This window comes from Pan troglodytes, chromosome 8 (genome assembly GCF_028858775.2).
Source record: "Pan troglodytes isolate AG18354 chromosome 8, NHGRI_mPanTro3-v2.0_pri, whole genome shotgun sequence".
Taxonomy (NCBI): Eukaryota; Metazoa; Chordata; class Mammalia; order Primates; family Hominidae; genus Pan; species Pan troglodytes.
In genome coordinates, this window is record NC_072406.2 from 80,927,504 (window position 1) to 80,939,509 (window position 12,006).

The window sequence follows — 12,006 nt, forward strand, 5'->3', positions numbered from 1 at the left end:
AGGATTATAAATCATGCTGCTATAAAGACACATGCACACGTATGTTTATAGTGGCACTATCCACAATAACAAAGTCTTGGAACTAACCCAAATATCCATCAGTGATAGACTGGATTAAGAAAATGTGGCACATATACACCATGGAATACTATGCAGCCATAAAAAAGGTTGAGTTCTTGTCCTTTGTAGGGACATGGATGAAGCTAGAAACCTTTTTTTTTTTTTGAGTCGGAGTCTCACTCTATTGCCCGGGCTGGAGTGCAGTGGCGTGATCTCGGCTCACTGCAAGCTCCACTTCCCGGGTTCACGCCATTCTCCCACCTCAGCCTCCTGAGTAGCTGGGACTACAGGCACCTGCCACCACACCCGGCTAATTTTTTTGTATTTTTAGGAGAGATGGGGTTTCACCATGTTAGGCAGTATGGTCTCGATCTCCTGACCTCGTGATCCGCCCGCCTCGGCCTCCCAAAGTGCTGGGATTACAGGCGTGAGCCACCGCGCCCGGCGAAACCATCATTCTGAGTAAACTACTCAAGGACAGAAAACCAAACACCGCATGTTCTCTCATAGGTGGGAATTGAACAATGAGAACACTTGGACACAGGGTGGGGAACATCACACACCGGGGCCTGTCGTGGGGTAGGGGGAGTGGGGAGGGATAGCATTAGGAGAGATACGTCATGTAAATGACGACTTAACGGGTGCAGCACACCAACATGGCACATGTATACATATGTAACAAACCTGCACGTTGTGCACATGTACCCTATAACTTAAAGTATAATAATAATTAAAAAAAAGAATGTTACAGGGCATATCCTTTCTCCCAAATAATGGAACGAGGTTAAAAAAAAAAAAGGTTAAACATAAAATGGCGGCGGGCTGGATCGGATCACGTGACCGCCATTTCTTTCCTTCCCACCCAAAGGAAAGCCCTTCCTTCAGAGCAAGCGCAAGACATATAGTCCCGCTCATTGTTAAGCGAGGCCAAGGCAACCCTTAGGCGCGCTCTATTTCCCCTTTCATAGCGAAAGGGCCAGGCGTATTGAGCGCTCAAGGGAGCGCGCACGCAGAACGTCAGCCAGTAAGCGCCGTTCCTCCGGGAGATGTGGAGGAGGGGGGCGGCGTGGAGGAAGAGGGGGAAGTTGGCGCATGCGCCTAAGGCTGACGGGTTTGAAATGGCTTCGATGTTAGCCGGGACCCGACGCAGGTGAAGGTCTGGTCCCCGTAGTTGGAGCAATGGGCGGCCAAGCCGGGTTTCTTAACATCCTGTCGGATCTGTGGAAGGGCCGGGAGCGATCTTTTGGGTAGCCCGGCGGCCCCGGGCGGCGACGGTGGGGCTCTTGTGGGACTGGGACGGGAGGGACGCGGTCCCTTTTGTGCGGGTCGGAGCAGGCCCGGCGCGGCCAGCCCCACCCCCACCGCTCGGCTCTTCAGGTGCCCCCAGCGCCCCTCAGCCTCGGCATGGCTACGCTGCAGTCCGCCGCCCCATTGCTCCCGAGCCGCTGCGGTTTTACCCTCCTGGCCCCCCGGCCCGGGACATCGTGGCTGCTCCCGGCGGCGTGGGTCTTGGGGAATAGGGGCTTTCTCTGTGCGTGGTAAACGAGCCCAGGGCTCTCGGGATCCATCGAGTGTCGTGGGGCGGTGGGTTCCGCCTTCCGTCGCCGGCGGCCGGCACGGAGCTGGGACTGGAGGAAGATGGACGGCCGAGCTCTGGCCCTTGAGGGTCGCGGCGGCCGAGGAGGGGGTGCGCGGGCGGAGAATCTTCGCCTTTTCTGGTTTATCTTGGGGGGAGGGGTTTTCCCAGTGGTTCTTTAAGGGACATCCATTATCTCAACGGCCTTTTCCTTCGAGGTCGGGGATGGAAAAGAAGCCCCCTAGGTTCCTTTTCTACTCTGGAAAGTAGAGATGTTCGTTATTTAAATGATATCCTTAAATACCTGTGATGGGGGTCTTGTCCCAGTATCCGTTATTGGTTTTAACATTACCCTGGCCTCACTCCCCAACCCATTGCCAGAAGAAACACGCAGGCTGTATTTCCTGTGAATATAAAGTTGTGAACTTTTTGTTAACAATTGGGTGGATACAGCAGATGGTCTTCGTTTAAATGTGACAACTTGTAGTCTCAGAAAGGAGTGCTTTTTCTGAGTCTCCCTCTAATGTTATCTTGTAAAATAGGGCATTTTTGGTGATCTACTTGATGTAAAATGTTTTTGCTGCATTTTGGATGTTCATTTGCCCTTTTTCTACTTAACAGTTGTTATTTCTGCTGAAATCTGCGAAGACGTCCTCGACACATTAAACATTTCTTTCTATTGTAATATCCTTTTGTGATATCTGTAGCTTGGTTGGACTTTAAAATGTGGATCCTTTTCTTGATAGATCGATGCTATAGAAGACAAACAAGGGAAGGTTTTTTTCCTTTTACATCATGGCTCAATTTGGAGGACAGAAGAATCCGCCATGGGCTACTCAGTTTACAGCCACTGCGGTATCACAGCCAGGTCAGGCTTCTAAATACATGTACTGTAATTGTTTGTGGGGGACTTGTTAAAACTACGTGAATTAGGGCCGGGGGTGGTGGCTCACGCCTGTTACCCTAGCACTTTGGGAAGCCGAGGAGGTGGATCACGAGGTCAGGAGTTCGTAACCAGCCTGGCCAACATGGTGAAACCCCGTCTCTACTAAAAATACTAAAATTAGCAGGGCCTGGTGCACGCGCCCATAATCCTAGCTACTCAGGAGGCTGAGGCAGGAGAATCCCTTGAACCCGGGAGGTGGAGGTTGCAGTTAGCCGAGATCGCGCCACTGCACTCCAGCCTGGGCGACAGAGAGATACTCCGTCTCAAAAAAACAAAAGAAAACAACATGAATTAGGCTGTTCTGATATTCTGATATTGTAAAGTGTTTGCAAATTGTGAATTCATTAACTTTCTCTATGAAGCTCCTTTAAAAATCCATAGATCAACTAACAAGCTGTTTTACATAGCAGTTGGGACAGTTTTGTAGTTTTTTTTTTTTTCCCAAACATTATTTATTTATTTATTTTTATTTTTATTTATTTATTTTTTTTGAGACGGAGTCTTGCTCTGTCGCCCAGGCTGGAGTGCAGTGGCGCAATCTCAGCTCACCGCAAGCTCCGCCTCCCGGGTTCATGCCATTCTCCTGCCTCGGCCTCCTGAGTAGCTGTGGCTACAGGCACCCGCCACCACGCCCGGCTAATTTTTTTTTTTTTTTGTATTTTTAGTAGAGACGGGTTTCACCGTCTTAGCCAGGATGGTCTCGATCTCCTGACCTTGCGATCTGCCCGCCTCGGCCTCCCAAAGTGCTGGGATTACAGGCGTAAGCCACCGCGCCCTGCAGTTTTGTAGTTTTTTAATACCTTAGATTAACTTTTAATTGATTTAATTCTGTTAGAGTTCAGCTACTCATTCATTAGAATATACTGTATTTGGCATGTTAAGTTGTCAGTATTAATGAATTATGTTTAAAAGTAAATGGGCCGGGCGCGGTGACTCATGCCTGTAATCCCAGCACTTTGGGAGGCCGAGGTGGGCAGATCACAAGGTCAGGAAATCGAGACCATCCTGGCTTACATGGTGTAACCCCGTCTCTACTAAAAATACAAAAAATTAGTCGGGCATGGTGGCGGGCACCTGTAGTCCCAGTTACTCGGGATGCTGAGGCAGGAGAATGGCGTGAACCCAGGAGGTGAAGCTTGCAGTGAGCTGAGATCGCGCCACTGCACTTCAGCCTGGGTGACAGAGCAGGACTCCATCTCAAAAAGAAAAAAAAAAAGTAAATGTAGGCTGGGCGCGGTCGCTTGTACCTGTAATCCCAGCACTTTGGGAGGCTGAGGTGGGTGGATCACCTGAGGTTAGGAGTTCAAGACCAGCCTGGCCAAAATGGAGAAACCCTGTCTCTACTAAAAGTACAAAACTGGCTGGGCATGGTGGTGAATGCCTGTAATCCTAACTACTTGGGAGGCTGAGGCAGGAGAATCGCTTGAACCTGGGAGGCAGAGGTTACAGTGAGCCGGGATCACACCACCACACTCCAGCCTGGGCAACAAGAGCAAAACTCCGTCTCAGAAAAAAAAAAATGTATTTAGGCTAGGTGAGGTGTCTCATGCCTGTAATCCCAGCATTTTGGGAGGCCAAGGTGGGCAGATCACCTGAGGTCAGGAGTTCGGAGACCAGCGTGGCTGACATGGTGAAATCCTATGTCTACCTGAAAAATAGAAAAGTTAGCTTGGTGTGTTTGCGCACGCCTGTAATCCCAGCTACTCACGAGGCTGAGGCAGGAGAAGTGCTTGAACCGGGGAGGCAGAGGTTGAGTGAGCTGATATCGCTACGCTACACTCCAGTCTGGGTGATAAAGGGAGACTCTCCCCAAAAAAATTGAGACGGAGGTCTCACTTTGTTACCCAGGTGGATCTTGAACTTTTGGGCTCACGCGATCCTCCCATCTTGGCCTCCTAAAGTGCTGGGATTACAGGTGTGAACCACCAGGACTAGCCAGTTGTTTGAATTTAAAGTTGAAAAACTACATTAAAAAAAAAAATTACCTGGACCTGGTGTTATGTACCTGTGGTTCTAGCTATTCAGGGAGGTTGAGGTAGAAGGATTGCTTGAGCCAGGGAGGTCAAGGTTGCAGTGAGCCATGATGGTGCCATTGCACTCCAGTCTGAGTGAGACCTGGTCTCAAAAAAGGTAAAGAAAAAGAAAGAAAACCAACTCTAAAGAATTTAGTTACTAGACAAAGGAAAAAAATAGTTGTAAAAGCTGCTGGGTGCAGTGGCTCACTCCTGTAATCCCAGCACTTTGGGAGGCCAAGGCGGGCAGATCACCTGAGGTTGGGAGTTCAAGACCAGCCTGACAAACATGGAGAAACCCCGTCTCTACTAAAAATACAAAATTAGCCTGGCGTGGTGGCACGTGTCTGTAATCCCAACTACTCGGGATGCTGAAGCAGGAAAATCTCTTGAACCCGGCGGAGGTTGCGGTGAGCTCACATGCTCGGATTGCGCCATTGCGCTCTAGCCTGGGCAACAAGAGAGAAACTCCATCTCAAAAAAAAAAAATAGTTGTAAAAGCAGTAAAAGAACATTTACATTTTCAAAATAAAGTCAACAAGGCCCGGTGCAGCACTTTGGGAGGCGGAGGTGGGCATATCACTGAGGTCGGGAGTTCGAGACCAGCTTGACCAACACAGTGAAACCTCCTCTCTACTAAAAATACAAAAATTAGACGGGCGTGGCAGAGGTTGCAGTGAGCCGAGATGGCGCCACTGTACTCCAGCCTGAGCAGCAGAATGAGACTCCAGCTCAAAAAAAATAAATAAAAATAAAGTCAACAAAATGTCATTTTCAAAGTAAATAGAAAATGTTATTGAAGCTTTAAATTCTTCCCAATCTTTTTAGGAAGAATTTTTTTTTTTGGTCATTTTTTGACTTATTTGTTGAATCTTAAAAGCTTTAACTCCTGTAGATTCAGAATTTTTTACTTGAATGAAACCAGTTGTGTTTAGGGATTTCAAATAAGTTTCCCAAGAATTCTACAGAATGAGATTTTGATTGTCTTTTAATTTGAATATATTTTTATTTATTTTATATCTCTTACTCTTTGCTGCATTTTACCTGCTTAAAATATCTGTTTTTTAATTCGAGGTCAGTTTCGGAGACACTGTGATCTTCTAACTTCAGTGTTCCAAAATTTGATGGAAATGATTAGTTATCTTGGTGACCTTTCTCTTTAAAGACGTGGAGACCTGGCACAGTGGCTCATGTATGTAATCCCAGCACTTTGGGAGGCTGAGGCAGGAGGATCAGTTGCATCCAGGAGTCCAAGACCAGCCTGGGCCATATAACGAAACCCCATCCGCAGAAACTCAAAAATTAGCCAGGTGTGGTAGAGCACCCCTGTAGTCCCAGCTATTGGGGAGGCTGAGGCGTGAAGATCGCTTAAACCTTGGGAGGTCTAGGCTACAGTGAGCTGTGATAGTTCCGCCATATTCCAGCCTGGGTGACAGAGTGAGACCCTGTCCCCCCCAAAAAAAAAAAAAAAGAAATGGGTACTTCAGGGTTTTAATTTTTTTTTTTTGAGATTGAGTCTCGCTCTGTTGCCCAGGCTGGAGTGCAGTGGCATGATCTTGGCTCACTGCAAGCTCCGCCTCCCGGGTTCAAGCGATTCTCGTGCCTCAGCCTCCCAAGTAGCTGGGACTATAGGCGTGTGGCAGCACGCCCGGCTAATTTTTTATATTATTAGTAGAGACTGGGTTTCACCCTGTTAGCCAAGATGGTCTTGATCTCCTGACCTCGTGATCTGCCCACCTCGGCCTCCCAAAGTGCTGGGATTACAGGCGTGAGCCACTGCGCCTGGCTCTTGACGTTCTTAAACCTTTGTATCCTAATCCGCAGTGTTTACCATAGATCCTTACTTCCCTAAGGAAGCTTTTCTCCTCCCATCTCTGGCTTGGTGGTGATACTCTATCTTTAGTAGTATTATTTTAAATTCTAACTGCTTGCTTTTATTTGTTTTTCTCTCTTAGTTACTATATGTGATAATTCTTATTTTTCTTCTAGCTCCAGTGCATCCATCAGATCTGATATTCCTAAAACATAGTTTCTGTCAAAATCACAGAATTTTGGCTGGGCGTGGGGGCTCATGCCTGTAATCCCAGCACTTTGGGAGGCCAAGGCAGGCAGATCACGAGGTCAGGAGTCCGAGACTAGCTTGACCAACATGGTGAAACCCCGTCTCCACTAAAAATACAAAAATTAGCCAGACACAGTGGTGTGCACCTGTAATCCCAGCTATTCGGGAGGCTGAGGCAGGAGAATCACTTGAACCTGGAGGCAGAGGTTGCAGTGAGCCCAGATCGTGCCTCTGCACTCCAGCCTGGGCGATGAGCAAGATTTCCTCTCAAAAAAAAAAAAAAAAATTCACAGAATTTTTTTCAAAGCTGGATCAGGCCTATACTAGATTTTTGTTTTTGTTTTTGTTTTTTGACAGAGTCTTGCTCTGTCACCCAGGCTGGAGTGCAGTGGCACGATCTGGGCTCACTGCAATCTCTGCCTCCCGGGTTCAAGTGATTCTTGTGCCTCAGCCTTTGGGACTAGCTGGGACTACAGGCGCGTGCCACCACTCCCGGCTAATTTTGTGGGTTTTATTTTTAGTAAAGATGGGGTTTTGCCATCTTGCCCAGGCTGGTCTTGAATTCCTGAGCTCAGACAATCCGCCCATCGTGGCTTCCCAAAGCTAAGCTAGATTCTATCCCAACTTAATTCTGTAAGAGATGAGGAAATTGAGGCCAAGGACGGTGAAAAAAATTTGTTTAGGTCTCAACAGGAGGTCATAGCAGAGTCAGTGTTAGGACCTCAGAATTGTGGTTCATTTTATCTTCTATTTCTTCATTTTCTCATTCATCTGCAAAAGTATCTTCAAGGAGTTTTAGAATACAGTTCAGATTCTAGGATGGTATTCAAGGTCTTATTTTTGTGGCCCTATTTTTCATTTTTCTCACCCCTTGAAATATATTCTTAATATTTACCGTATTTTTCCATATCCTACCTGAAGTGCTTTGATACGTCTTCAGTGACAGCCATTCTAGGGACCAGAGCTTTTAGTTTTGAAAATTTCTGTTGTGTAAAGAGACGTTGAGAGAAATGGCCAGTGACTCACCAGTCAGTGACCAGTCAATCAAATCTTTAAGTAGCCCTTATATCAATTATCTTATTTTATTTTTTTGAACACGGAGTCTCGCTCTGTCTGCTCAGGCTGGAGTCTGTCTCACTCTGCCTAGGCTGGAGTTCAGTGGCATGATCTCAGCTCACTGTAACTTCTGCCTCCAGGGTTCAAGCAATTCTCCTGCCTCAGCCTCCTGAATATCTGGGGCTATAGGCTTGCTACCATACCCGGCTAATTTTTGTATATTTAGTAGAGACGGGGTTTCACCATGTTGTCCAGGCTGCTCTCGAACTTCTGACCTCAGGTAATCCATCCGCCTTGGCCTCCCAAAATACTGGGATTACAGGTGTGAGCCACTGTGCCCGGCCTTAGATCAATTATGATTATAGAGGTACCTTCAGTATATTTGATGAAAAATATTTACATGTGTATCTGTATTTAAACTATTAAAATATGGAGGTGAATTTACCAGATTCAGACCTATTGTCACCCATTTCATATATTTTTTTAAACATCCATTTCATTTTTTGATTTTTTTTTTTTAATCTTTTTAGCTAAGGGAAAAAGACATCCAAAAATAATCCTGGAGGTTTTTTTTTCGTTGTTTTTGTTTGTTTGTTTTTTGAGGCAGGGTCTCACTTTGTTGCCTAGGCTGGTCTCAAATTTCTGCCTTCAAGGGATCATTCAGCCTATGAATGGTGTCTTCAACTGCCTAAGGGGATTGGCCAACAGTTATTTGAATTGTAGTAAGAAGAGGCTATCGCCAGGAGCACTAGTCATCTCTTCCAAAGGACTTCTGTCTGAGAGCGGAAGAGCTGTCATCTGTTAGGACATTATAGAGAGTATAAGAACCTCATATAACAATAAGGCTTTTCCTTTTCCTTATAGAATAGCACTGTCCAGGCTGGGCGCGAGTGGCTCTCGCCTGTAATCCCAGCACTTTGAGAGGCCAGACAGGTGGATTGCCTGAGGTCAGGAGTTTGAGACCCACCCAGCTAACCTGGTGAAACGCTGTCTCTACTAAAAATACAAAAATAAGCTGGGCGTGGTGGTGGGTGTCTGTAATCCCAGCTACTCGGGAGGTTGAGGCAGGAGAATCACTTTAACCCGGAGACAGGTTGCAGTGAGCCGAGATCGTGCCATTGCATTCCAACCTGGGCGATAGAGCTGGACTCCGTCCCAAAAAAAAAAAAAAAAGCCGTGTCCAATAAGTAGAACTTTCTATGGTAATGAGCATGTGCTACATCTGCTTTGTATAATATGATACCCACTATGTGTGACTATTAAGCCCCTGAAATATACTTAGTGTGACTGAGGAACTGAATTTGTAATTTTATGTTAATTGTTATTAATTTAAATGAAATAACCACATGTGTTTGGTGGGTAGTGAATTGGACAATACAGTTATATAAGATCATAACACTTGTAATAGGTTATATTTAAAATATTATTTTGTAGCCAGGCATGGTGACTTACTCTTTTTTGTTTTTTTGGGTTTTTTTGTTTTTTTTTTTTTTTTTGAGACAGAGTCTTGCTCTGTCGCCCATGCTGGAGTGCAGTGGCGCTATCTCGGCTCACTGCAAGCTCCGCTTCCTGGGTTCATGCCATTCTCCTGCCTCAGCCTCCCGAGTAGCTGGGACTACAGGCGCCTGCCACCACGCCTGGCTAATTTTTTGTATTTTTAGTAGAGTCAGGGTTTCACTGTGTTAGCCAGGATGGTCTCGATCTTCTGACCTTGTGATCCACCCGCCTCAGCCTCCCAAAGTGCTGGGATTACAGGCGTGAGCCACCGCGCCCAGCTTGTGGTGATTTACTCTTGTAATCCTAGCGCTTTGAGACGGTCGCTTGATTCCAGGAGTTTAAGACCAATGTGGTGGCACATGCCAGTAGTCCCTCAGGAGGCTGAGTCAGGAGGATTGAGCAAAACTCCGTCTAAAAAAAAAAAAAAAAAGATACAAAAACATTTCTTGGGTCAGTTTGAAATTTTGAATTTTAAGTCTTTAAAAATTTATTTTTTAGAGTGGGGTCTTGCTATGTTGCCTAGGCTGGATTTGAACTCTTGGATGGAAGCAGTCCTCCTGCCTTAGGCTCCTGTGTGCACCAACATGTTCTGCCAGGTTTTGAATTTTATTCATTATTTCAGAAAGATGACTCACTTTTTTTTTTTATTGAGATGGAGTTTCGCTCTTGTCGCCCAGGCTGGAGTGCAGTGGTACAGTCTCGGCTCACTGCAACCTCCGCCTCCCATGTTCAAGCGATTCTTCTGCCTCAGCCTCCTGAGTAGCTGGGATTATAGGCACACGTGCCACCACACTCGGCTAATTTTTGTATTTTTAGTAGAGACGGGGTTTCACCATGTTGGTCAGGCTGGTCTCAAACTCCTAACCCCCTCATCCACCCGTATCGCCTTCCCTAAGTGCTGGGATTACAGGCGTGAGCCGCTGCGCCCAGCCCCTCTTTTGTGTTTTAATGATAGCTCGTGGTCAATAAATTATGTTAATAGTATATTATAACATGACTGTTTTAGTCATATGAAACTGATTGTAGTTTTTAAAAAAGAATATACATATATATATATATATATATTTTTTTTTTTTGAGATGGAGTCTAGCTCTGTTGCCCAGGCTGGAGTGCAATGGCAGGGTCTCGGCTCACTGTAACCTCCACCTCCCGGGTTCAAGTGATTCTCCTGCCTCAGCCTTCTGAGTAGCTGGGACTACAGGCGCGTGCCACCATGCCCCACTAATTTTTGTATTTTTAGTAGAGACAGGGTTTCACCATTTTGGCCAGGATGGTTTCGATCTCTTCACCTTGTGATCCACCTGCCTCAGCCTCCCAAAGTGCTGGGATTACAGGCGTGAGCCACCGCACCCGGCCAAAAAAGAATATATTTTTATCCTTAAAGGTGGTTTCAGAAAACTTAGCCCTTAATTTTTTTAATTTAATTTTTTGAGACAGGGCCTCACTTTGTCACACAGGCCGGAGTACAGTGGTGCAATCACGCTCGCTGTAGCCTTGATATCCTGGGCTCAGGTGATCCACCCACCTCAGCCTCCTGGGTAGCTGGGACTACAGGTATGCGTCACCATGTACTACCAAATTTTTTATATTTTTCGTAGAGACAGGGTTTTGTCTTGTTGCCAAGGCTGCCCTCAGATTCCTGGGCTCAAGCAGTCTGCTCACCGTGGCCTCCCAAATTGCTGGGATTACAAATATGAGCCACTGTGCCTGGCCTAAATTTTATTTAGTAGATAGCCTGTGGTCATTTAGGTTTCATTTCATTTAGTTATTTGTGATATAAATACATAGTCATAAGTATCTATTGTGATTGTGGTATGGGACCTTTGACAATCATATTGAATGAGGTAAAAGTGAAGGAAGGATAAAGTGCTTCAATATGTATAATTGGAAAAGATCTTCAAATGACACGTGTTTAGCTATTTATGTGTGTGAGGGAGATTAAATCAGAGACTAATACCTTTGTACTTTGCAGATTACAGAACTACTTGCAGAATGTTGATTCTAATAATTCACATTGAGTGCAGAATGCACATATAAAAATATTCAAGGATAGCTTCTCAAATGTCCACAAAGGGGAGCATTAATAAATATTTAATGAAATACACTTCATTGAAATGAAAGTCTCAAGTATAAGTGATTTAGAAAAGAACTGTTATATATGTATAAAAGATATAATCACATTCACAGTGATTTCACAAAATTTGAATAAGTACCTAGTAGTGCGAAGCAGCTACTCTACTGCAGTGTAAATTATCTTCCTATCAATTTTTCCTAGCAGTCAAAATCTTCATTACCTGTTAAATTGTCTTGTTTCTGTGTTTTTTTTTTTTTTTTTTTGGTAGAATCTTGCTCTGTCACCCAGGCTGGAGTGCAGTGGCACAATCTCAGCTCACTGCAACCTCTACCTCCTGGGTTCAAACAAGTGCCTCAGCCTCAGAAGAAGCTGGGATTACAGGCATGGGCCATCACGCCTGGCTAATTTTTGTATTTTGAGTAGAGATCGGGTTTCGCCATGTTTGCCAGGCTGGTCTCAAACTCCTGACCTCAAGCAATTCACCCACCTTGGTCTCCCAAAGTGCTGGGATTACAGGCGTGAGCCGCAGTACCTAGCTGAAATTGTCTTGTTTCTAACTCATCACATGGACTGTCAGGTGTAGAAAAGAGAAGTGTGGGTATTGGATGTCATCTTACCTACTTGGTGCTGGACTGTTGTATGCTGCCAGAATACAGAACACCCAGAAAAATTATAAGAAAAAATGGACATTCTGCGATTTTGGCTCTCAGCACTTCTGCTGTG

At 45.5% G+C, this 12,006-nt stretch overlaps 1 protein-coding gene across 11 annotated transcripts in view; it reads left to right on the forward strand.

Annotated features, from left to right (window-relative positions):
* The first annotated feature begins 990 nt into the window (after positions 1 to 990).
* The window catches only part of CCAR1 (cell division cycle and apoptosis regulator 1), a 74,459-nt gene continuing 63,443 nt past the window's right edge, over positions 991 to 12,006 (forward strand). Inside the window, exons 1-2 of one of the 11 annotated variants that reach the window (XM_063780707.1) lie at positions 991 to 1,084; positions 2,383 to 2,504. In XM_063780707.1, the coding sequence (XP_063636777.1) occupies positions 2,432 to 2,504 (73 nt within the window). In that variant the 5' untranslated portion in view covers positions 991 to 1,084; positions 2,383 to 2,431. Of the gene's footprint in view, positions 1,748 to 2,382; positions 2,505 to 12,006 lie in introns of all 11 variants that reach the window. The other 10 variants (XM_001168607.7, XM_063780705.1, XM_009458588.5 and 7 more) reach the window with 10 other exon arrangements.